The following is a 27,502-nucleotide window of genomic DNA, read 5'->3' on the forward strand; positions in this document are numbered from 1 at the left end:
CAGACAGATTTAATATGAAATAGTTCCCTGGAAACTGGAAGTCCACATCCTTGGTGCATGTAGGTATGAGTGTACAGAACAGCCAGAATTGTGACCAGAAATGTCATAAACTTAAAAATGTGGGATTTAATATTAATTAGATAACACAGATTTGCCTCCAGTGTTACAAACCGTGAGTCCCTAGGGAAGCCAGGAGCCGTTCCATGAAGATAGGAAACAGAGGACCCTTCTCTGCCATAGGTGTTGTGATGGGGGAAGGTGAGCTGACAGCTCAAAGGTGCAAGCAACTGCTCTGTACTCTGTGTTTGCACAACTGCTTGAGAGCATATCCCTTGGTGATGTTATTCACAGGCCTTGGCCGACAGTAAATAAGACGGTGGAGCTTGATTCATGAGGGATGACAGGAAATCTATAATGTGTGGGCTCTATAATCTGCTCGCTACTGCGTAGCAAAATGAAAGAACAACAGTCCAATTACCAAGTCCTTGCTGATCCCAAGCACATCCTCCAGACCTTGTTCTGCTCAGAGCAGTGGGAGTTTATTGGCAACAATGGAAATCAAGCTCTGGCACATACCATCTTCCATTTTGGGATGGCAACAGTATTTTGGAAGCATCAGACTACCTTACAGCGGATAAAAAAGCAGCCAAGACTGTGGCATGATTTTCAGAGAAAATTTCCGGAGAGCAACAGGCTGCTGAGCTTAGTTCACCAAAGGACTGTTCATGTGGACACTAATTGCTGCACTCCACTATAGGCACTGTCTGTCCCAAGGGGTTGGTTGAGCCAGGGAGCAGTGATCTACCCAGCCTCTTTGTGGGGGACTGTGAACACCATTCCCCTGTCATAACACAAACAAATCAAAATGTAGCTCCACGAAACTAAAAACGGCTATGGTCCAGCAGGACACAGCAGCGGGGATACAAATGATGACCAAAAAAAATACTTTAAGGGGGAGGAGACAAAAGATGGGAGGGGTGTGTGTATTCCGGGACCAGACAGAAGAGGGTTGACTGAAGATAGTATTCATACCAGGTGCAGAATTGGCTGCAAGAGGGAAGGGATCAAGTCTGTGACAGAAGCAGCCACAGAGCAGACTGCCCTCATACCAGCAGTGCTGAGGACACATGGAAAGATGGAAGAAGGTTTCTTTCAGACAAAACAGCCATGGTGGCAGTGAGAAGGAGGAAGGCTGATAGTTCGAGACAGAAGAAAAGAATTTCACTTCCTACTGTGCAGTGTCAGAAAATCCACAGGGAAGCCCCAGGCTGGGAAGGCACAGGACAGCCCAGGTGAGGATCCTGGTAGCTTAGAAGAGCCAGTTCTCTCATTTTTCTTTAACTGAATGAATACTTTTCATTCCTTGTGTCACTGGCCCTTACCACTTAACACTTTTCAGATCTATCTTCTGCCCTCTAGGAAAGGGGTAAGGGGAACCTTTCCCACTCTGGCAACAGGTAAACAGTATGTCAGGGTGGGGAGAGCAGACAATTTCCACTTGATCCCTAGCAAAGGCCTTCTTTGCTGAGTACACACTCTGGGGACTGCCGTCCTTTTCCCGCTTCCCCCTACAACAATCTCTGCTGCCACCTCCCCTCCCTCGTTATCTGTCAGTAAACAGTAATTAAAGAAGTGGCCTGCTTGATAAAGCTCCCGCCTGCCCTCACACGGTGCTGCCCTCTCGGACGTGTCTAATTAAAATCCTGATGAGAAGATGAAGAAATCCCAGCAGCTGGGAGTCTGCTGACTCTCTCTGCGCTTGGCCTCTTCATTACTGACGAGGAGGCAGAGAGATATTAAGGACCCCGGGAAATGCTCCGACAGACCAATCGATAAAGCCTTTTGTGGGATGTGATGCTCCGCTCAGGACTGCTTTTTGAACTGTGTGGGTAATGAGGATGCTGGAGCGTGGCTCACTGCATGGGGCTGTTGGTGCTGGACTCCCTTACTAGTCCTGCTGCACTGCTTCTCCCAGGAACACACTCAGGGCCCCCACAGCTTGGCAGCCACTCCCACCATATAGTGAATCCACGCAGTTATAACAGCTGGGGCACTTGCCTGCCCCCCACCAATCCAGGAATCATTGCTTGTAGTGCCAGAACTCTGCCAAACCTCTAACCACTCCATCAGTTCTATGCAAACACAGAGTGTGCATCTGTGTACATACAACTGCAAAATCCTGAGGGCCAGTGCAAACCTTCCCTAAGCGAAACCAGCACCACACACAATGTGCACACCGGTGTGCTTAAATGTGCTCTTATTCATGAGAACGCTGTGTTTTCACTGCTGTCCTGGGATTTTGTGCTAGGATGAGAATGTTGGCATGCACAAAATGAAACAGCAAAGGTTTACACAATGTGCACAGCAATATCGTCATTGTGAATCATTATATTTAGACACACTTCACTTCATGCAAATATATACACTACATGGTTTTATTCTTGTGGGAGTTTTTAATGTGAGATCAGCTTTACCTGGAAACAAGCCCATTTTCACTGTCCAATTCATGTTTACCTGACACACCAGAGATTTCCTTGCTCTTAGTGTCAAGATGAAAGAAATAGTAAAAAGATGGAAGCAGATCTATACTTTCTAAAGTTTGAAAGCACCTGTTAGGCACCTGCTTCCATGTCCCTTCTGAGCAAGCCCACAGGAGGTACAGCACCCTGGCAATCAAGATCATCTGCAAGAGCGGGGGCTCATACATGGTTGCAAATACAAGTGCAAAGTGTATGTGCATGAAGGACATGCACATTCCACATGTGAAATCAATAAAAGAGTGAGCTTTCATCTGTCTGAGTTCACACCTCTTGCTTCACAAACCACTACTGCTCATGCAATCAGCAACAGTCCTGCAATAGTCGGTGCTTTTTTCAGAGTCCCATCTAAGTCCTTGGATGCAGTTTATTCAACAGACTCAGTTGCTTTCTTTCCCACTCCCTCAATTGCAATTACTTTTACAGACCACATGTACTGGGGAAAAAAAAAAAGCTTGAGAAAAATATATTTCATAAAAGTCTCATATATTAAAAAAATACTTATTTCTGTTCCAATTGCCATAATGTCTCCCCACTGTCCTTCTTGTCATGCCAGGTTCAAGGAAAAAGAACAAATCATTCCTGGACTGGTTTAATACTGAGTTAAACTTGCCAAAAAACCCAAACCATCTCAAAACAAATAGTCAGTAGCAAAATACGGTCAAGGAGTGATCAGCCAAATACAGCAGCAGTGGACTCAATGTTAAAAGCTCAGGAATGCTACGACAAAGGGCTCTTGGAGAGTCCTCTGGAAAAGATGAACGAAGAGGGGCAGCAGACAAGAGGTCCCACGGCAATGGTGACAGAAGCACTGTCACTGGGAAGTTCACTGCTTCTCTTGGCCCTCAGCCTCCCTTGGCAAGAGATGCTGTTGTGCAGATCAAGGCAGCAGCTCTGGATGCACAGAGCTCACCACGCAATCCCTGCCTGTCCCACTACCTGTACTTGATGGAATGACACATTGCTGCAGCAGCTAATAAATAGAAGTAATTTGATTAGCTTTCCCTAACTAGCGATAAGATCCTGACAAACCCTTTTTAATGCGTTTCTGGAGCAGGATGAAATTGTTTCATTTGGCAAGCAGGGCCCCACGGGAGTTGCTTCCAAGCTCCTTTAGTGAGAGGTAAAAATATGCCAATCATTAATGAGGGGAGAATTACGGAGACTTTAATGCAATCAGAAAAGAGGAGCCCTGAGGCAGCTGGGGAATAAAACCTGCCCTTAAATCAGAGGCAGGCAGCCGGAGCGTGGAAATAAAGGCATACACAAGCATGTACATGCACATACACATACCTACCGCACACACACAAACCTTGCAGAGCTGCTGTAAATACACTGGGAGTTCTGCCTGGGCAGCAAACACCTATCTCAGCAAATGGTATCCATTTTCCCCCAAAAAGCTTTTTTAAAATCACAGTAAACTACATCCACTTGGCAGCCCCCTCCCTCTGTCAGGAGGGGACCACTGCCCAGCAGAACTGCAGGTTTAAACATCTAAAAAGCCAGAGTTTTTTGTGAAGGAGGCTTATGAGCTGCTTGGGTGTCAAGCAGCAGCAATGAGGCAACTTTGCCAAGTGGAAAGGTGCCTCTCTCAGGGCCAGACTTGCTTCATGAACACAACATGTATAAACTGCTCACTGTCCTGCACTTATGCCACAGGCAGCATCTGTGTATGGTGAAAGGCACCTCCTCCCATCCCCTCTCCACTCCCTCCTCAGCCACTTCAGTGAATTCCCTCCCTCGTGCACAAATCGTGTAACATTTATTCCTTAGCAAAACAGAAGTCTTTAAGTTGCCGGCATTTTCTCTGGCCCTAGTGGCCTGGCTGGTTCTGATTTTGCAGGGGTGTGTGTGTGCTCTTTCAGAAACTCCTTCTATTACAGAAAACATTCCATCTTTCTGCAGTGATGCTCTAACCCTTGCTTGCACAGTACAGATGGCTGCATCAGCACGGACCGTCCCAGAGAATGCTAGCTCCTGGTTTAAAGGCATAAAAAGCAGGACAGGAGTTTTCCCATATATCTTTCAGATTCATCTCGTTTACTTGAAAATAATGAGCAAGAGTACTGGGATATCGAACACCAGACACCTTTCCTCTGCCAGATACACAAAACATGATGCTACAAAGGCTGGGCATGCGGTACTTCAGCCCTTTTTCCTAGTTTGGATTAGCACTAACACACAGAGAAACAATTGAACGGCTGCTGAAAACTCTAAGAGGAAAATCAGTTCTAATTTCTGGCTTTAATATAACCTTGAGGGGATGTGAGACAACTGTTTCTTCCTCCCATAACTCCTGCACTATAGTGAGAGAGTGTGGCACCCCTGCCTTCTGCTGGATGGAATGACTGTCCTGCTTAGAGTGCACTGAAACAATACACTCCCGTATTGAGAAAGCTACCCTGCTGCTTGTTCTGCCACTGAGATGTATCAGACACCTCTGCCACAAAAAGGCTGTGCTTCTGCACCATATTCTCACATACACTAGACACCCATGGAACTAAAACACCAGGACAAGTGACTACCAACCATTTAGCCCTAAAGACAAAGCAGTTACATAGTCACCAAGACGGAGTAAAATATTAAGAACAAGTAAAGAGGGAGCTGTCCTGAGACATGGAGCTTGAAGCTTAGCAGGTAAGTTAAGGTACAGAGCTGGCACATTCCCAACCATGTACCAAGAGCAGAGCTGCATGTCCCACTGTTAAATGACCATAGAATATTTCTCCCCAGGCAAGGAGGCCTGCACATCCCTCAGCAGCAACTCCTACTGGCTGCTTGAAACATATGATGTTGGGCTCCCAAAGTAGTACTGCAGAGCTCTTGTAGCTGAAAGTTCAGAATGAAAAGCACCTCAGAAGAAAAGAAAACCTCTGGGGTTCTCCCATATTCTGAGTATCTAAGACTGAGAGATCAAAGCAATCTTGCTGTTGGGTATATCACTCAGACAGACTGCATGCCCTCAAAAGTCAGAGAAATCACTTTCCAGAAACACAAACAAGTGAGAAGACCCTACCACAGAAACTACCAAGACTGCAAAAAATAGCTAACAGGAAATTCAGCATGGCTATTAGCACAATGCTGTCTAGCATCTAGAAATTATATTTCTGCCCCTTTTGAGTCAGGGCCAATTTTGGCCCAAAGTTCCAGATGAATTCAGTGATTTCCTCTAGTCAAGAGCTTTAGGCTATTCAAGACAGTTACTACACTCCTTCCCTGGATCAACTTCTAGTGGTGATCCATTTTTTACTGTCACAGTCCAACCTAGTTTGTGGTGGCACTCAAGCAAGCAGAGCAGCCTTGTGTCTTCCCCAAGCAGCAGGCAGAGGTCTGAGATGGTGTCACACACTGTGGCTCCACACACAGGCCTGCCTTGCTGCAAGCAACTCCTTCTCATTCTGGTTTGTTATGATTAAAAATGCACATCACCCAGCGAGGCCTTGGAGTGGAACTCAGCTGGAAATTGGATCATTAATATTCCTTCTCATGCCCATTGCCACAATTTCTTACCTCTCCACAAGCAAATGCTAACAATGCAACAATTTAGGGTCTCAGACTAAAAGTGAAGTCAAGACTAAAATGCTCATTGTTACTCCAATTCATCAACCCTTGTCCATACCTTGGCATCTCATCAAACTTACGCCAGTGTGCTGCATGTCAGATGTCTTTCCACCCTTTGAACTGCCTTTCCCCAGTTTATCTACCAAAAGCTCTTAAGATCCATATCATCTTAAACCATCAGAAACAGGATTCAAGATTATCCTCATTCCCGAGCAGATGGAAACACAAGGAAGGAAAACAATTAATTCAAATAATCTATCCACTCATGGTTTTAACTCTTGGTCACCAGACTTTCCACACAGTTAAAGTACTCTAAATGGGTTGGAAAGAAATGCAAACCAAGGGTAGAATGTACCACATGGTGGAGAATCCCACAAATGTACAAAGGGGGATCTTTTCTTATCTAGCAAAGTTATCTACACAAGCTCACAACAACCCTGTGTGCTGTTACTGCTGCAACTTATTAACTGGGCAAGCTGGGAGAGATGTGCAAATTCCCCACCACTGCTACAGTGATCCCTTGACAAAAAGAATCCAGAAGCATAGAAATGGCACAGGACACAGAGCAAGTGATTGAAATCCCCCATAAGTCTCACTGTGTGCGCTCGTTGGCCTATTTGAACTTACCTTCCTGTATGGTGTTTACATCAGACAGCAAAAAGCACAACACAATCAGGACTACAGCACTGATCATGGAAAAATAAAAATGAATAGGCATCTTTTCTCTTGGGACTTTAGCATCACCTCTGTGGACACTGGTACCAGGCAGAGGAAGTCTGTCCTTGCTTGTCAACTTACTGAGCTGAAATTCCTTTGGCTGCAGGCAGCACAGCATCCAAGAGGTTGAATATCTACTTTAGAAGTGGAGAAACCTGCTAGCCAGCATCTAGCATAAGGCAGCTGGGAAAACATCACCGTTCACAAGAATCTGGATGGCACCAGCTATAAATTCTGCTCCAAATATCTGTTAATTCTCCATTGCCTTACTCAACTACCTCAAAAACATCTCGTCCCAGTAAACATTTTGCATCTTAGGTGGATAAACTGTTTGGGACTCAAAGGATCTGTTACATATTATTGAAATGCCCCTCAAGCTGAGGACTTGCTTCATGTGCCTCTCCATAACACAAATACAATACAAATATCTTCAGAATTAAGTGTTTGCTAATTATTACAAGGGCATGATTTGTTTTTAAACTGCTCCTGCTACATGCAAATTTTCACGTTTGGCACTTACATTTTGATGTCACTGTTTCTTTAGCTTTATGTCAGAAATAATAGTTTCCAATGAAAAAACTCTGAAAGTAAAACACATAGCTACATTACCAGCCACCTCAGTGCAGAAACATGAATGGTGGCCATCTCGGAGTGATGAGCTTCAGGAAGGTACACAGCAGTATCAGCTCAAAGGAATTCGGAAAATGAGCTGTCCCATCAGTCAGCTGGAATAAACAAAACCCTGCCACACCAATCTGAGATAAGCACAAAGAAATAAAAGAAGAACCAGCGAGTCTGGAATTATATGGCTGGTCTTACCTACTTAAAATATGTACACTTTTCAAAACCAAAACCCTAACAAACTTCCTCTGCCGCGCCACAGACATTTCCCTTCAAGTAAGAGGAAGTAGCCACCACCACTGCCTGTTCCCTTTAGCAGCTCAGTCAGTTGCTGGCATCTCAGCTTAGCGCTCTGTTCACAAGGGCAGAGCCTTGGTGGCCCCTGAAAGCCAACACAGCTCCAGCAAACACAAATCTGCAGCCCACAGAAAGACAGGCAAGTGTTACATACATTAAGCGTGTTTTAAAGAAACAATAGATAAGAACAGAGCTCTGCTATAGGATTTATCAGCTCTGGACTGCTTTGAAACTATACTACATGTAACATCCACAAGGACCAGTGAGTTCTTGTGTATCACTGAAAACCACAAACTCTGGGTACCTCAGTCATTCAGCCTCCTATCAATGCTTCAGTGTCAGCTTTTCCTACCTGAATTGAGAGGCAGTCCCAGAGTTTTCCTAATCCAGGCCCCAGCTTCCCCAGCATTCCCGGGGCCAAGTTACATGCCTTTCTAGACATCCCTCTCTGTAAGCACGAGAAGGGCAGAGCAGAGGGTGCTCATAGCAGTCTTGTTTAGGGAGCACTGGCTATCATGCCACAAATTAACTTAATCTTCAATTATTTAGGGGGGGCAGGCAGAAAAATCTTGAACAGTTTCTTCTTTCCTGCCAATTGTTCCCATCTTCTACCTCAGTTCTGGCTGGATTCCCCCTTCCCCCTGTCCTCAGCTAGCACTGCCAGGCTCAGTCCTCCTCACCCTAGCCCCCCCTCCCCAAGGACAAGCAAAGTTATTACAATAATGAATTAGCCAGGCTGCTTACTGCTGCCAGTGGCGAAGGCAATTATCCCACTCCACGTCCCCAGCCACTGCTCAGCTCCCTCATAAAGAGAGGCTTTTGGGGCCGCTTTGTGCTTTGATTGGAAATGAAGAGATTGCTAATTAGGGAACCCCTGCTGGGATCGGGCTGGCAGGAACAATGGTGAAACGGACGGAGCACACGTCCATTTGGGGGGGGGGGGGGGGGAGGAAGAGAGAAATGTGAGCCCCTCTGTAATGTAGTGCATCCTCTACTCACACCATAAACAACAGGGCAGACAATTTTATAGAGATTTTCACCTTTTAAAGTATGCTAATTTGTTTATAGAAAGCAATAATTTGGTGTGTGTTTGCATAGGTCAAAGCCTGTAGTTTTTGTGTACAGTATGGATTGACACATGTGTGCACGCGTACACTCTTGAAGAAAATGCCTCTGGAAACAACTGTGGGTATCTACACAGCTGACCCTATATTTCTTGTTATTCACTGGGCAGCAGACATCAATCCTGCATTAACAGGAAAAGATGCTTAGAAAAGCTTGTTGATGAGTATTAACATAGAATTTTAATGCCTGAATTCACAAATCACCGAAGTTAAAAATGGTTTACTAAATTAGCCAGTTCACCTGAGGCTTGCCCAGTAACTGCTTCCACTGCTTTGCCCAAGAGCTTTAAATGACAAGTGGACCTCCAGGAGGAGAAAATTTCACCATTAACACAATATTTTCTTATACTCATCTTGAAATTTCTTCTTAATTCAATTGCTCTAAATGTCCATGGAGGGTCACAGGAGCTAAATTCACCTTTCTCATCTGAAAAATTGTGCACCAAAAGATTAGAAAATATCTCCCTCACAGTGCACAGGCACATGTCAATTACTTCACAAAACTGCACCAACAGCCCTTATACACATAGTGTGCTCTGGTTTTGGACTCCAGCGACTTTTAACTCTTGTCAAAGAAAAAAATAATTCTCCCAACATTTCAACACAGAAAACATACCATTTATATACAGCCTGTCAACAAAGTAAATGCCTCACTTTTTTGTGCAAAGCTGATAGAAAGCAGTTGGAACCTATCCTGCATTACTTGATTAACTACATAATTCATCAGGGGAGCATACAAATGCCACGTTAAAACTGAAAATACGGTTTTCAACCACATATTCGACTTACCGTGCAAAAAATTTGCATACTGTTGATTAGTGCAATACATACACTATACACTAAGTGATTTATGTAAGCTAAAGCAAATTTCAAATTTGAAGATTGAATTTACATTTCAGAATTCCCTTGCAGATACTGAAGCATTTGAATATACAAGTGTAATATTCCCTGAAAATATTTTCAGTAAAATAGAAGTCTTAACAGAAAGCGATCACTAAAGGGCAGAAACACAGCTGAACTGAAAATGACTTTCAAATTCACAGACTATTTGCTCACCTCTAGTGTTTATATCCTTCAAACAATTGTAGGTAGTTTTCACGTTCCCTTCTTACTCATCATTTAGCCAAGATTCACATATTTAGTTCTTTTGATCTTCTCTCATAAAAACAATCCCTCCAGCTCTGTTATCATTTTTGTTGTTCTTCTCTTACTACCTTCCAAGTTTCCTCTGCATTTTTTGCTGCCAGTGCCCAGAGCTGAACATCTCACCAGAACAGTACCAAGCAAGAACACTCCCTCACTGCTTCCTGGTGTCCTGCCTGCACACAACACAATCAAGTCTCACACAAAGGCCACTGTTTGCAGCCTGCCCACTCTGCTCCCTTGGCCTGTCATGCTACAGTGCCAACACCAATGACACTTGTCTGTCACTACCATTGCCCCACACTCTCTCATTCAGTTCTCACCTGTGTTCCACTTACCTGATGGGAGTATTTCTCCTCTTGTAGGTACAGTCAGAAAGTAAGACCCTCTGCTAAAACCATGCTTACGGTTGTTTTAGGTTGCTGACAACCATGTGTTTACCTACTGCATGTATAAAACCTGACCACTTAAAAGCAAAGAAACATCTACCTAGTAACACCAGAACCCAAACTGTAATGTGGTGTACAGTGGCAGAGCTTGTTTGCTTTCACTGCAGCTGTACCAGTTTACACCAGCTGAGAAGCTATTTCCATAAGTCTTGGATTGCCCATATCACAAACAATCACAGTCAGAGAAAGTACAAAGAAGGGTATATTTCACTGCAGCAGCTGTTATTCTGATGTATGAAGCCTCTTTACCTTGATTTCATAATCCAAGCATTTCCGTTATGGGGATACAGCTATACTGAATGTACAAGCAATTCAATGTACCTACCAATTGGTTCAGGAATTCTTTGGTAAAGCACTTACCATTGCACTCTTGATAATCAAATTCTTATTTAACAGAAGAGGAATAAAACTTGTGGTAAAATTATGAATGTACAGGCCACCTGTATTTGAGATTGATGAATGGGCCTCATTACTACATCCATTCACAGGGTCTGATTTTGACTAGCCTTAATATCCTAGCAAAGGGGGATGAAAGAATGTGGTCTTCTCATGGCATTATAGCAGGCAGGGCAGGGGGACAGGTTGGAAGAAATAATCAAATGTTCTAAAATCCTGAAAGACAGAAGAAAGCCCATTTTCTCTCAGATTGATTCTATTGTGCCCTCAGTAATGGGCTACTAGTTCTGTCCTCATGTAAAACTCACTTTCTTTTAGACCCCAACTTCCTTGAAGTAAGTGTGTTCTTAATATTCATCCCTGTGGAAAGCTGGGAAAGTATGAACATAAAAGCACCCAAACCAGGATTTCTCCCCCAAATTCTTTGTGAGGCAATACAACCACATTCTGCCACACAGAGTATGGGCAAACCCCAAAGGCTTTTAGAGTGTATTGAATTTCTTTCTCTAGTAGATTTAAGTGTAAGGTTTTGTATTTTAAATTACCAATGAAAGAATCACATCTCTTCCTGTCCTCTGCAGAAGTGTAGATTTTCCTTTAATTTGACACCAATATGTGTTACATTCAGAGAGCATAAAACAACATTCTTCCTGCCTATTTGTTTCCTTTAGGAGTTTAACTTTTACAAATTCAGTTGTAGAAAAATGAAGTTGCTCTACATAGGCTCTTTAATACACCTCTGTTGCAGAAAGAAGAGATCCTACCATCCTTCTCAACTGAGCCACATTTGTCCTGCCTCCTCCCTTGTGTTAACACTTGTGTTTGTACAGCTCAGATTGAGGAGGTGGTCTGGGTTAAAAATTCCATAAGGTTATCTTAATTCAAACTGACCACATGCAGGATTACTGGAAGTCCAGCTGAACACAAATTCCTGTACATGGCATATGACATGCAGCAGTTGTGAAAGTTGTGAAACCATTAGCAATGTCAAAAGGTTTCTTAAAAGCATTCATACCTGGGGTATTTTTCTTTGAAAATGTTTCCATTTGTGTAGATAAATGATGACATGGTTGAGACAGAATGAGATTGAAAGACATAAGTTACTGAACTGAAAAGCATGGTGCTGTCAAACTAATACCTGCTTGAAACAAAACCTATCCGGTGAGAGATCTGAGAAGCATAATAAATTTAATTCCAAGAATAGGCTAAAGGGTGACCTGATCTAATTGTAAGTGGGGGAAAATCTAATCGTGGAAAGTTCTTTAATCTAGCTTTAAAAGAATATAAAACAAGATTATTCTTGGTATCCGAAACGAGACAAATTTCGCTTAGCAATAAAGACATTTTTAAACAGCCAGAACCAGCCATTGGGACCACTTGTCATAAGGCATGCTGGTTATTCTATCACAATGTCTGTAACTCAAGGTTGTACATCTCTCTAGTAGATGTTGATGTTGAGAAGCTGCCCAGACAAGTGCAGGAGTTACTAGGTGGATTTTAGATTTTAATGCAGTTAGGCCTAAAACATGAGTAGTATGGGTTTGCCTTAAAATCTGTTTAGAGTCCTCGTGGTTCTTTGAGAGTTGTAGAAAACAAGACAAGTGTTCAAAGACAGCATCTGCTTTTCTGAAGCTGTTCACTGAGTGTTTGTGCTGTGTCTGCTATCCAATACTTGTTTGTTCCCAATAAGCTTCAACTAAGAGGAGTCATACATGGCTTTCATAAGGCAATTTCTTACACATTATCATAATTCTGCTATGAAAAATTACTTATTTTTGCCAGGGGACACATGCTTTATCTACCAGAAAGTATAAAGCATATACAAAGAATGTGTAAAGGCTAATGGCAAATGCTGTGAAGTGCACACATCTTAAGCAGAAAAAGCAGTCAGTTAAATTTGTCCACGTCTTGAATTCAATAATCTTTAGGTTGGTTAGAGGTGAGGAAAATGAGATTTAATTCTTTTAAAGTCTCCTTTACTGTTTTGAAATTTAGTTCAATCTTCATAGAGCAAGTTGCTGATGAGAACAAATACTATAAATTCATCACATCATGGTTACAAAAGAGTGAAGTGAGCTGCTCGTCAATCAGTCAAGCCCAATATGTTTGCATTGCTAGCAAGGTTTGCCTACACACTACTACAGTATTCATTTTCAGTACGGGTGCACTGAAGTCAAGCTGAGAACTCTGCTGTAACACATGCTCATACACAAGAGAGGAAAAACTGTTCTTCCAGTTTCTCACATATGATGGCTAACCAAACATGGCTCTACTATTAACAGATAAAACAAATCCATCATTTAATTCAGAGTGTCTCATAGTATTGGGAAAAATACTGCTCTATTCTTCTCCATTACATGTTCATTTAGTACTTTATTGCCTACTGAAGGCTTCTCAAAGGCACACACTGTTGTTCTCCACCCCCCTCTGTTTGTGTTATTGCAGGCTGTGTTCAAAAACTGATCACCTGTTCCTTCTGCAACATCTCTCAAACATCAGCTTCACTTTCCTACTACAACTTACTGCCCCTTGGCTCTCAGCAAAGAAAAGCTATATTGCCTTTTGTCTAAAGGGATCACACCAGCTTTTTTATCCTTATGGATTCTACCTTTCCATAAGGGTGACCCAGGACAAATTATGTTCACCTCATCATTCACCAGGAAAGGGAAAGAACTTAGAAAAAGAAATTGTGTATCTACTGAATATTTTTTTGAGTTTTCTTTACTCTGACATGAAACTGTTAAATACTCTGGCTGAATTCGGTGAGCTGTCTTTCAAAATCACTTTCTGAAACAACTCATTGTAGGAGCAAAAGTCCTTGATGACATTGTTAATTTTTAGGAAGCCCAAGTAATACTTAATCATCTGAAAAGCTAGGCTAGCACAGCCTGGGGAAAGAGAAGACAGCAACCATCAAAGTCGTTTGTGTTCTCAGTTTCAAGTACCTGACTGAGGAAGCAATCTCTGAATCCTGGCAGATGCAGACTTCCCTTATAGAGCTCCAGTGATGCACCCATGAGGGCTGCAGCAAGGCTGGCCCAGATCACAGGTGCAGGACTTGCCAGGTGGTAGCCTCTTGAAAAAGTTCTTGTCCAGGCTTGAGAGAGAATGTCCTTCTACATGCAAAGAACTTCTACCTTTGACTGGCCTTGAAGACAGGTTTAAAACAAAGAAAGGAGTCACTAAACTCAAAGAGTAAAACATTCTTTTAGAACCACAATAAAGACTATACAGCAGTTCAAGACACTGATGCAAGGTTGTGGCAGGGGGCAAAAAACAACCCCACAGAGTCTACTGGAGGCAAAGAGCATTTAGAGACAGGACTTAAATCCAAAAAGTATTGGAGAGTGTAAACAGTGAGGAAGGACTGGGAAACATGAGAGAGAACTAGGGAGAAGAAAAAAAATCAAGAACTTATCGTAACTGTATAACTATGAAAATTTCTCTTGTAGTAGAAGGAATTTACCTGCAGAACTGTCATCCCAGAAGTGAACAGGCGTGGAAGAAAGCAATGCAAGCAAAGCAAATCAAAGAGAAGAAAAAGAATGGAATAACCCAAGAAGCTTTTCCCCCTCTGACTGTTGTGATTTCACAAACTGGAATATTTGGTAAACTTAGGGGATTTGTACTAGTATCACAAAATACACATAGACAATGGAGGACAAATACTTCCCCCCAAATCAGTGGTATGTTACTGTTAAGAAACAGTTTCCCATGCTCAGAAGAGGTTATAGGCTTCCCCCTTTAAGGAACATTTAAGCATGGGACTATTTTTTCTTCCCTAATGATAGGAGAAGGAAGTGAAGGAGGTCAGAGTCCTGTAGATCTCTGTGCACTCCCTATGGTCTAGTTTAGGAGACTTAAAAGGATTCAGATTAACTGGGGTGGCTTTGTTGATTACACACAGAGAGGAAAATGACCCCATGTGGTAAGTGTTTCCAGGACAGCTGCTCCGTTGGTGAAACACTGCTGCATTCCAGAAATAAACTCCTACAGTCAAATTAGCAGCTCGAGTCCTCTCCACAGAAATGTGCCTTTACTAAAGTTGCAGCATTTCCCAGATGAATGGGAAACCAGCAGCATAAATTCCTGCTTAGCTCCGCTTTTAAATAGAAAATGGTACAAAAAGATGTTTGTACATTATCAAATCAGTCTTCATAGTCACATAATTGCCCCACATTACTGATGGGCTCAAAACAAAAAAGGAAGTTTGGAATATTTCTGGTTGGGACGGAGAGCTAAACCTAGCATGGTTCCCCAACACTTCAAGCCTGTCACAAGTTTTCCAGGTCTGAGGGCTTTTCAAGACTTCAGTGTAAAACATTTTGAGTTGATTCCCATGCACATCAGTACCTACCAATGCAAAATATTGAAATATGCAAAAGATTACAAGCTACATGTGTAGCAGGATAGGAGGTACTGCTGCCCCTTCCCTGGCCTCTTCTAGCTTCCAAAAAGTAATGCAAAGCTGTCCTCGCACCACAGAGGAGAATTCTGGCCCATGAAAGTAAATGTGCTCAGAAGCCTCGAGGCATTTCACATTTTACTGAAGACATACAGCAGCAAAACTACATGAGACTACACGAGATTCCAAGTTTACCCAGGTTTACAATTACAAGTTTACAGATGGCGGTATTGGTAAAGGCCCAAGAAATTCCGGGGGAAAAAAGCCAGAACACCAAGCTACAGTTTTCAGCAGATAAGAGGGCACTTCTTCCGTACTCCGGGCTCACAGGATAGGTGTACAAGAAGCAGGTTCCACCATATAACCGCTGAGTGCAAGATTTTTGTGGTCCTTCCTCTTTCTCACACTGTACTCTCATCTTAGAAGAAAAATATCTTCTTCTTGTCCAAATTCCTCCTCTGTCAGGTAAGACCTGGGAAGGTGTTCCCACATGCTGCACTGCAGAAAGAAGGTATAGCAGGCATATCACTCCCTCTCACTCACAGATGGGAAAGGCGAAGCCAGAAGCCATTGTCAAAGTTACAAGGAACAAGTATCAGCAAGACAAAGGCCCTGCTGGGTGTTCTAATGTAGTGACCATTTACTTCAAGAAACTTTCACCAGCTGATGATACAGCAACGCAAATCTCCTCTGCCTCAACACACCACCAAACCAAAACCCATCAAGTGACTAAACCTTCTGCAGAGCTCCGCATCACAGAGCAAAGGATGCCATACATTGAAACAAAGTTCCAGCTGCTGCATAATGTGGTCTTATACATAATTACCTGAAAGTGTCCTCTAACCCACTGCCTCTTTCCCTTTGGGCCTAACTTCTGCCCTGAAAATGTTACCTCAAGAATCACACAGTCAGAGGGAAGGAACACCGTACAGAAAGGGTAAATTCAGGAAGAATCGTTTCCGCTTAGCTCAGTCTTGCTCCGTGGCTGCAATCTTCACTGCTACTTTCAAAGTGGCACAGCTTATCTATCCTAGGGACTTTTGCAGCTTTAGAAACACTACCTATAGCAGGAGAAAAACATTCGGGGTGAGCAAGATTGGATACCCCAAAATACAGATTCTACATGTCTGTAACAGAGTATCATGTAAACAACTAACTGCAAAACGTGACAACACCAAATCCAGTTGTAAGAAAAGTTATTAGGAGAGCTACACCAGGTCAAGTTGTCACTTAGTCCCATATTCTGCCTCTGATATCAAACTCTGACATGTGCTCTGGGAAAGACTGTAAGAAAGGAGAGTTTTACTCCTGTTCTTAACCTTGCTGGACCTTTCAGTATGTTCGCAGCCTGTGGCTTAGACCGTTCCCTCTAGACCATAACGTGTACTTGCCACTAATGGGTCCACATGTCCGATAAATGCCTTTATGGGGATATCGTTTTGAATCCATCCATAACTTTGCCACTGAATGACACAGGGGAAAAAAAAAAAAAAAGACTAATTTTTTGTGATACAATATTTAATTTGTTTTATTTAAAGCACTTCTTTTTAGAGAGAAAGATGACTACCTCATTGAAAAAAGTAAGGAAAATATGCATGTATGTAAAGATACTGAGAACATGAAGCAGAGCTCTCTTCTTAGCTAAGAAAATGGAGGTGCTACTTTTGCAAAGCAAAGAATTAGGCAAGTGTTACACAGGAAAATATAGGCCTACGCTCTTCTCGGTATCTTTTAGTTAAGTCCGTATCAAGTAAAGCCACCTGTACTTCCAAGAAGTCACACTTTTCACATTAACACAAATTCCCATCTCAGTTACCCTCATCTTTCTTCTAGCCACAGACTTCATGGCTGACTACCCCTAGTAGTCTCCTGGTTTGAATCAGGTTGGAAGCTCTTTCAGACAGAAGCTGTCTCATGGCTAAATGCAGCAGCCCCAGCAGTAGGGGTCGTGTCATGAAACAAACAAGGACAAAACACAAGCAACATCCAAAGGTGCCTGTACAAGTCATTGCTATAATCTGAGAGCTAGTTAAGAAGAAGTAGAACAGTCAGAGCATGATTTATTAAGTAGTAGATAATAATTTTATATTACATAACATACAATGTTGCATACGATATTGAATTCATTATTGTGAGCCTCAAATGTTCAACTACTGATCAAGTCCCAAAATAAACATAATTATATATTCTATTATGCATTGGTGGTTATTCATATAAGCTCTTTTTTTTTCTTTTTTTCTTTTTTTTTAAGAATGTAGTTGGCATTGCTTTTTAGTTGTTCCCTGAAACCTTGTGGTATAGACACTTTTCTTCTTTTAAAAAAAACCTGTAATTTTTCTCATCATTTTGTTTCACATGGTCAAGATGTAAAGTCAAACATCAAGTGCTGCAATAAAGTTGTTGGCAACATCAAAGAGGATGAAGTATAGAAATTATATGTAGGGTAATTAAATGGCTCTGTATTTTATTTGCATATCTCTATATATAAGCCGGCCTGACACAATAAAGAAGCATTTCACAATAGCCTTTTGGCCCTCCTAGCTTTGTGCAAGATTTTGCAATATGCTCCAAATGGTCCCAAGAATTCTTGGTCTTTTGACCTTGCTATGGGAAGCTGCAGAGACCTGCCTGAGATTCCTCAAAACACAGCACATCCAGAAAGAGAAATGGTGCAAAGGATGTTCAAGTACAAAGCAGAGACAAAAGGAGATAGGGAGCATCATAAGCAATCTGCTCATTTATTTCTACAGGTGAGAGTCCAAATCTTGTAGTTATCAGCAGTGGTCCAGCTAATGGTGTGAGCCAAGCCCAGTTCATCAGCTGCTTGCCGCTGGTGCTTCAGAGGCAACAGTGCAAGGGCTTCCCCAGCCCACTGTGCTACAAGGACAACTGAGAGCCCAGACACGGTCAGGGCCTCCACCTCTCACAGGCCCGTGGTTGGAGAATCACGCAACAGATCCTCAGAGCTGACATTCTGCAGTGCAGTGCTCCTTGAACATGTTTTGTGCACCCCCAAGGGTCGTGTAGCTGAGTGACAAAAAGTACTGCTCCTCCAGCACCTCTGCACCAGGTGGGTGTTTCTCCTCCTGCCACCCTGAGGCCAGAAAGAAATACCTGACTTCTCAGGGCAGGTTTGGGGCTTCAGTGCAAAGGAGGTGGGATGTTTCATCATCCACTTCCCATCAGCCCACACAAGTGGCTTGCTAGGAGTTGGCATTGGGATCACAGGATAAAAAGCACTTATACCACCCTAGTTCAACTTACAAGGAAGACCTGGGAAGACTGAGTGATGACTGCCAATTGACCAGAAAGGTGAAGGGAAGTAAACGGATGGGAGAGATTAATGTCCTGTGACGTGACAGCCTGAGACTTTGTAGAATCACAGAACAATTTGGGTTGGAAGGGACCTTAAAGATCATCTCATCCAACCAATGCTACAGACCACGACACTGCCAGCAAAGACTCAGTATAGCAACTCACAAGCTACCATTTGCAGCCAATGTCCATTAAACACTATAAAATACAAACACATTCTGAGCTACCTCTGCTCAGTCACCTCTCCCTGGGAGCAGACAGACAAGTGGCAAACTCAACATGTCTAGCATGGGGTTTTTTGGAATGAGTTAGCAACAGTGCAGCTCTTCCTTTGCACTATCCTAGGTAAACAGAGGCTGTTGCTGGTACAAAGTGCCTCAAAGTGGCAGGAACAGCATTATCACTTCAGTGCTGTTTCCTGAAGGATCAATAAGCCAAGACAATCAATTCTTCTGGCTAGTCCTTATTCCCCAGGAGAAGCTGTGACTCTCATCCCCCGCCATTTAACTCTTCACAAACATAGCAGCAGCCCCATTAATTCTGTCCTCCTTAAACACACATTTCCCAAACCCATGTGCCAGGAGAGATTACAGAGCTAGAAGTACTGTATCCAGGTGAACCTGGTATTACCAAGAGGTATGGCCCATTACTTCAGCACAGTAGTAACACACCTACATATACTTGGAGCACATGGAGGTATTCTCATGACTGATTTCTTTGTACAGGACAGAGGGACCAAAGAAACTGTAGCTCTCTATCCCCAGCTACTTCTCTGTGCAGGGAGTATAAGGCAGTCCCAGAGCACCAGCTGATGCTCACAGAAAAGGCTGCATAGACAGTAGATGGCATGAACAGTCATTACAGAAAGTCACAAGAGTGGAGCCTATTTAGAGACACAAAAGTGAGGTTCAATACTTTGCAGCAAAAAGAGAGTAAGAAGGATGGGAAGAAAACTCAGGAAGAATGGAAGAATCATGTGATTATTTGCAATGTGAAAAAGGGAATAGAGATTACTGGGGGCAAAACAGGGCTGTACTCAAAGCTTGCAGTAACACAAAGCATTTTGCTGGGATCATGCAATTCTCCACAGACAATCAAGAATGGGAAAGCAGGAACCCAGTTAAGAGATGGGCAAAACATATCTCATCAGTGAAGAGGCTCACCTTGAACTGAACAGGGAACCTGTTAGAGCTAGAACTGAAGAATGACAGTGATACAAACAGCTTGGTCTAAAGATTGGCATGAACATGTTTAAAGCTGTACACAGCAGTTTCCACCGAAAAAGCAGTGGGACTTGAGATGGGCTCCTAGAATGTCTTTCTGAGCATTAGAGAGGATGCTGATGCAAGTAATCTCTTCCCAGCCAATGCTGCACTCAGAAAATCTTTGCCTCCCTCTCCCATGCAAAGATAGCATTCACCAATGTTTATAACTTGAGTGTTGCCACACTTAGTGCTACAGACTGTGGATCTAAAAAGTATGACTGAGAAAATCCTATTCGTATGAGCTCTTCACCAATCTACCTGAGTTCACATCACCAACAGGGAAAAGTTGAAATCCCCTGTACCAGGCCATGGGAACATGATGCAACAGGGAAGAATTTCTTATTTAAAGGGAAGCAGTAGAAAAATCTGCCAATGACAATAAGTGCAATTTTAAAAAGTCCAGGAAGCGTGTGGGGGGAAAGAAAGGTCTAAGGATGAATAAATAAGCAAACAAAAAGAAAGGCAAGCCTGGTGGAAGACATACTCTCTTCTCACCCAGAAAGTTACCCTGTAGGTCCTGTGAGCTTTAGGAGGATGTCGATCAAATGCTTGTTTTAGTACACGGCTTCTGGTCATTGGTTCAGGCCTACTACAAAGAGGTGATCACAGAAAGCTGGGGGAGGAACTTGCGGAGTATATTTCCTGCTGATCCAGCAAACACAATTATGAAGAAAAGAGAATCCATTCTGAGAGCAGCGTGAAACTCTTGTGAGCAGGATCATTCGCATCTCTCATGGTTGAGCAAAAGGAAAGGGCAGCAATTCCTTAATGAATAAAAATAGCCACTCATGCCTCCTTCTCATATATGCTGGGCATATGCTCCCCAGTATCCAAAAAGCAAGATTTAGTTGCAAGATTCATCCCTCTAAAAAAAGTAATTTCCCCTAAAGATGTTGCACTTTTTCTAGAGACTTTCAGGAGTGCTGAGACTTTAAAACTGTCATTACTTTGAGGACATCATGTCAACTAAACTGTGCTTCAAGGTTTTAGAGCTGCAGTATTTCCTTTCTTGAAATTCCTATACTATTATATTTTTTGAAGTACTTGTACATGCAAGAACATGGTAGCTTTCTTGGGAAAGTTGAAGAACACTTTTCAGTCTCCCAGTTCTTCATAAATTGTATATATGCCAGGCAAAGCAGCCTAAAATGTGGCCACCTTCAGGGTAAACAGCAGCAAGTCATTCATAGGATTCAGCATAGCAGTGGAAAGGACAAAAAGAGGAGAAGGAAGTGTATTTTGCCTGAAAGGTCAGCAGGGGAAATCTAAGTATAAACTGCTAATCTAAGTATAAACTGGCCACAGCAGAATAGTGCTGTGGAAAGGAAAGGAAAGGAAAAGGTTGAGGCAAAAAGAAAGAAAACTGCTATGGGAAAGAGAAGAAGGCAGGAAAAAAAATGTTGCACAGTTTTCAGCTTAGCCACAGAAAGCTCTGGTTTCGAAGTGATCTGCTGTAGATTCCAGTGATTAGAGGGAAAGAACACAATTAATATGCATTTCAAATGCATTTAATAAAGTACATTCTAGCTGATGGTGCTCTCCTCAGCAGGTCCAGGCACAGAGCACAAAGAGAAAGGGGCCTCAGGCATTCACATCAGGTCACAGTTTTAAATAATTTTAAAACTAGGGCAAGGTGCCAAATCTTACCTCAAGATGCTACATCCAGATAGACATGTCAGCAAAAATGCCAAGTTTGGTGTATACAGGATGACCATTGATACACACAGCTCCAGATGAAACAGTGACTTACTTTTTTAGCCAGAGTTTACCCCTTTTGAGTAACAAACCTGGAGCTTCATCTCAACAAGGGTCACTAAGACTAAACTCAGACCTAGCGTATAGGAAACACCATTGAATGTTACATGAGAAGTAAGTTAGTCTTCTATTTGCTTGTTGTGCCAAAATCAGAAAACCTTATTGGTGGCTTGTACAAAATGTATTTTAAAAAACAAACCAAAAAACCCAACCAAACAGCAACAAATAAAGTGAAGCAGGGCAGCTCTTGTTCCCAGCACAAACCCCTCTTGTTTTCAACTATGCACCTATCTCAGTGATTTGCAGTTTTTCCCATGGGCCAATCACCTACTTGGGATTTATAGAAGATTGTTCTCTGTAGATCTTGGAGTTATTTTGATGGCAGTCACATATCATTTTACAGACAGGGAAACTGAGGAACACGAAGATATGGTTTGGCCATGTGTCAGAAAACAACAGGTTTCTATCCCCATTCCTTTTCAGGACCTCTTTTCAGAAGAGAGGCAGGATCATGGCACAATCTTGATTTTGTGCAGTTCACCTGCTGCAGACAAATTTTCTAAGTCCCAGCTTGGAGCAAAAAAGCTTACTACTGGCTAGTTCACAACACACCAGGCCTTAGCAACACAGAAGTCCTGGGCTTGCTGCAAGCAGGCAGGCCTGCTCTTTTTCAGCAAAAGAAAGGTCTACTCAAGCTGCCCATGCATGTATGATGAACTCATCACAAAAGCAATCAGGCATTAATTTGGTCAATCATTCCTGTCACAGCGAATACAGTTCTTCAACTAGACTATTTGATGCAAGACTCCAGCTAAACTGAAGGACAGAAAAAATGCCTCGAAAGGTACCAGTCTACAGAAGTAGAACAATTTAGATATTGACTCATCTATACTGGTTTTTTTTTACTTTTTTAAAGAAAAGGTTACCCAAGAGTTAAGTAGAAACAAAAATAAATAGCAATAAAAAATCAAATTGTGTCTTCCAGGCATTAATAATAAAAAGGCAACCCACCCTCCAATCTTTCTCATTTAGAAGAGTATTTATTTGGAGTTTCTCTTAGGCGGCTGCATGCACTGCGTGCATCCTGCTTCACTGAAGAAGAGCCTTTTTGAAGCATCACTTGACTTTGTTTTAAATATCTTGCTACAGTTTCCATTTTAGCTCTGTGAGATGATTATTTTCTCTCAAACTGAAGTTATACAGCAGTTGAAAATGCTGATGGCTTAACTGGTTTCCTTTTTTTTTTTTTTTCCCTCTCCACAGCAGCCCTGAGGGGTTTTAACTCTTTCTTGCAGCACTCAAATCCTGCTTTTGGAGTTCAATGTTTAACTCGCGCTGGGAGACTCATAAATATTCGGAGTCACTCTCTCCCTCTCTGTTTGATTAGGAAATGAGCCTTTAACTCAATGTAATCCCCAAGCCATTAACAAAAAAGCCCTCAACAGCTCCACTATTAGAATTTCACTCCTAGCCCACAGAGGATTGAATTAGATTAACATAACTACCCGCAATCTGAGTTTATTTTCTGTGCCAGATAGAAATGTGTCTTCAGGAAAGGAAAAGAAGAGAGCTGGAGAGCAAGCATAGCATAATGAAATGTAAAAATAGATGAGAAATAGATGGACAGATGTACAGGTGAAGTGATAAAAAAGGTAAGAGAGAGAGATAGCTAAACAGCCTTTAATAACTGGCTGCTGGCTTTGGGGGTTTATGCAGAAGGCCCCTCAAAACACAGAATTGTTTCAAGAAGAGTATTTTTATCCTGCTTGTGTTTACTTCATATTCTCAGGGATTTACAGTGAGACACCTGAGCATGCTGTACTCTAGACACCTGTGCAGCAGATTTGGCACTGGTTTTATTTATAATTCCCAAGAGATGTCATATTCAGCAATGAAAGGAGAGGCGTGGAAAAGAGAATCTGCACGTCAATCATTACTTTGCAGTCAAAGAAACAAATAAACTGGGATGAAACAAAAGATGTTTGTTGGGGTTTTTTTAAGGAATGAAAAAAAATCATGCAACAGCATATGTACAGTAAGTCAGTTCGGAGGTTGATAGGTGCTTAGCCCACAAAATGTGAATCATTAGTGAAGCAGAAACCAAATAACAACCACTTTCTACTACATAATGCATTGGTCTTCCCTTTAACCACAGGTAACTCCTTCCCTCCAAATAAAAGTGGTCCTATAAACCATTGATTTTTATGCCACAGGACAGTAGGTGCTTGGTTATTTTTTTTCCATAGAGGTAATTAAAAGATACGGCAGGTTTAACAAGGCAAAAGACTCACATGCGGTTGAAAGAGAAGGGTGAAGTCCAGCACTTATGTGGACAAACCTATAGAATAGTCCAAACAAATTCTTAAGACTGAATCTTTTATAGCTTTATATTTGGAAGACTTCTTTGGGAATGCTCAGATTTCTGCAAAAATGTATGGTAAATGAGGGGGGGCCTTTTGCAGTAATTTCCAAGCATAGTCATGGTAATATTGCTTTTGTGTAGGGAAGAAAATAATTCCATTTTTATTTTTATCAGTCTCTTGGTTTTTGATTTTTAGTGGGACCTCAGACCAGCTATATGATAGATTCTTTGTTAGTTACAGAGTCAGCAATTCTAGTCCTTTAATGCTTTTCAGAAAAATCTGCTCTCCTTTTATTACAAAATAACACTGCATTATCACAGAGAAGCAATAAATGTAATATCATGGCAAAACAAACAGAAAAGGACTTAAATAATTTAAATATGTTCATTTTTAAGTAAAGCAAAAAACCTTATTAATCAAAATGAAGCTTCATATGATGAGAACTATCAGGCTCACAGTTTTGTTTTATTTAGGAGAAAAAAAGCTTCATAGCAGGCAATGTGTTATAATGATCTTTTGGGGCATTATTTGGGCATATTAATTCACCTGGTTTATCCATATTCTCCTAAAAGCCTTCCTTATATCAGAATTCTAGCTGAATAATGGAGTATTCATATCAGGGGTTAAAAACTTAGAAAGTATCAATATGTAGTCAATATTTTTTATTCCTAGGACTTAAGTTAAATGCTTTAAGTATTATAAAATGCACATCAAAGAAATGCAAAATAAAGAACTAAAGAAGACGCCTATTTGTCACCCTTCTACAGTCAATCCAAGCAATTCATCTACCAAGTATTTCTCAGAACCTGATGTTTTAATAGTGAGGCAGCTCTGGTTTTATTATTCTATTTTTATTAGACACTTGTTCCTCCAAATTATTTTAAGTTTAGCTTCATTTTATTTGTTGTTACCTTCAAAAATGGTAAAGGGGGGGGGAAATTTTCTAGAACAAATATTTAGTGAGAAATTTATGCTAAAAAACTTGACATACCAAAATTAAAATTGTAACATTAAGGGTTGGGGGGGGGGGGTGGGGGTAGACATAACAAGGTCATTTTCCTACACTTAGAAATAAATATAAACCCTAAATTTTGTAAAAATTGTAACATAAACCTCTGAAGCAAAAATATGAAACAAGAAAAACCTCTTATATTTTGACAAAAAATATTATACTAAAAGCTATTAATAAAAATTTTGGACTAATTACTGTTCTTCCTCTCTTCATATTTCTACTAAAAGCTATTAACAAAAACCAATTTCTGACTAATTATTGTTCTCCCTCTCTTCGTATTTCTGTTAACAAAAATAGTCCAAAAATATATCATTGTTTAAACATTTTGCATCTTGGCTGCTTTAAAGCAAACATCTCATTGGTGATGAGAGAATAAGTTCCTTCTCTGATTATCACTGTGCCAACTTTGCAAAGACTTGCACCCCTCTTTTGTCATTGAAGATACTTCAGTTACTTTGGGACTTTTAAAATTAAAGAAACATCAACTGCTCAATGATAAACTCCTTCAGTAAAAGCAAAATTTCAGTGTGTGTCTGATATGACAAGATTTGATATGCAGCTGGGGGGGTGTTGGGTTTGGGGTTTTTTTTTAATAGAGGAAAGGTTGTCGCTTGGTTCTTTTAAGACAGGACTACTAAAGTTTCCAGGTTTGCCTTTACCAGCATGGGATAAATAGCACCTGTCCTTGGTAAGCCCTTAAGCAGAGTTACGTTATACATTGACCTTTTTGGAATGCCAGCAAACCTGGCTGTTTCTATTCCCAAAACAAAACTGTTCCACTCAAACTTTCATTTACTTATTTCCAGAGGAAAAAGCCACACTCAAATAGATAAACCGCCTGATTTCAACAAAGTTCTGAACCAACTCCTCTCCTTGTGGGTCGCACTGACCTTCCTTTGACAGAGTGAAAATAGAAAAAAATTATTACCTTTAACTATATCAAGATGCTGCCATAATTTTTAGACCAGATAAAAGGGTTCGTGCAGAACAACATTTGGATTTTAAAAAAAACCCAAAAAAAAAAAACAAAACACAAGCCCATAAATGCAATAAAAGGTAGAAGTTCGCTACTTACATGCTGCAGGATGAGAGATGAGGCTCGAGGCTGGAGTAGAATTTCCCTTGCCCTCAGGTGTTTCTAATTGCTGATTAAATATCTTTTGGTTCTGCCTGCACCAGCCGACAGTCCCCTCTGTGTCTCTGCCTCTCTTTGTGACTAGGACACAGTACTCCGAGTCCCAACCTATAAATAGATCCCAGCTCTGTGATTGATATAACAGGCAGCTGACAAAAAAAAAAAAAAAAAAAAAAAAAAGAGACGAAAGGAGAAAAAAAAAAAAAAGAAATAACCAGGTCTTAAGCAAGGCAGCAAAAGCTGGGCTTTTAACTCTGCACTGTGCCCAGGGAGGAGTCCCCCACAGTCACCCGTGGGCATCAGAAAGAGAAAGTGCAAGGCAATTACTTTCCTAGCAGCATTACAGCAACTTGAGGCATGTAAAGCAAATGAACAAAATTCACTGCACAAAGAAGGAGAGGGAAAACACAACTAGTAGGCTGCATCCAACTCTTTTGCAATTTAACAAAAATAAATGCCATTTTCAAAACAAGTTGGGAATTCTGACAGAACGAGAGAGGAGTTCAGAGCTGAGTCCTGGGGGTTGGTCCTGGCATGCTTGTATTTCTGCTGCAGAATAAACTAGTGGGTAGGTTGGCAATTTAACAGCTCGGCAGTCTACTTAGGGTCTCTGCCCACAAACACTGTTTGATGAGGCTGTTCCTGCAAACAAAACTGAGGGCAGTGATGGTACCTCCCTATTGACTTGGCACAAGTTACTTAGCTCTAAAGGACCTGAACCCTCATTTCTGCTTGCGTCCTTGGCTGCCAGGAGAAAGTGATGGGTTACAGATATCAGCAAAGCTCTCTTACAGAGGCTGAGCTGGGAGCCCACCATCTGGACAGTGACTTGAGAGAACACATCACAAATGCTTCTGGTCTGGTCCTCATTACCTGACACAGGGGTAATGGTCCTGGATTTTCCCATATTTAGTCCCTACAGAGTCTCCTGTTAGAGCCACAGTCATGCAAGGCCAGTAACTTTTCCAGCAGGCAGCTGGCTCTCCAAGCCTTTGCCAGCTCCTAGATATTCATGACGTCCAGTAGAACCTTAGTGACAAGGGAGTTCATAGCAAATGGAATCAAAGGCAAGGCAGCTGATGATGAAAACCAATGGGAGAATGGGGAAGAAGAGGAGGAATAGTAGGCAGGAAGAGGCAAAACAGCTTTCATGACACTGCTGTCTTTGGCAACATCTCCTACAATCAACCCTAGCACCACGCTCACTTCTGCTGGCAAAAGTACTAGTGCAAACAGGGTACCAGACCCACCAGCCTTCTTTCCAACATATTGCTAGGCTTGCTTGAGCTGAGATGGTAAAGTGCTAAACTCATAAGGAGCAGGATAAAATCCTCAGGCACCAAGCCCATGCTGAACTCCATGGTTCTTTGGCTCAATGGCTAGCAGTACCTGAAGTATTTAAGCTAG

At 41.8% G+C, this 27,502-nt stretch overlaps 1 protein-coding gene across 1 annotated transcript in view; it reads right to left on the minus strand.

Annotated features, from left to right (window-relative positions):
- ESRRB (estrogen related receptor beta) overlaps positions 1–27,076 on the minus strand; it is a 144,687-nt gene extending 117,611 nt beyond the window's left edge. Inside the window, exon 1 of the mRNA XM_032112156.1 lies at positions 26,036–27,076. Coding sequence (XP_031968047.1) covers positions 26,036–26,037 — 2 coding nt within the window. The 5' untranslated portion in view covers positions 26,038–27,076. The remainder of the gene's footprint in view (positions 1–26,035) is intronic.
- Positions 27,077–27,502: the final 426 nt, after the last annotated feature.

Source organism: Corvus moneduloides, chromosome 6, assembly GCF_009650955.1.
Source record: "Corvus moneduloides isolate bCorMon1 chromosome 6, bCorMon1.pri, whole genome shotgun sequence".
Lineage (NCBI taxonomy): Eukaryota > Metazoa > Chordata > Aves > Passeriformes > Corvidae > Corvus > Corvus moneduloides.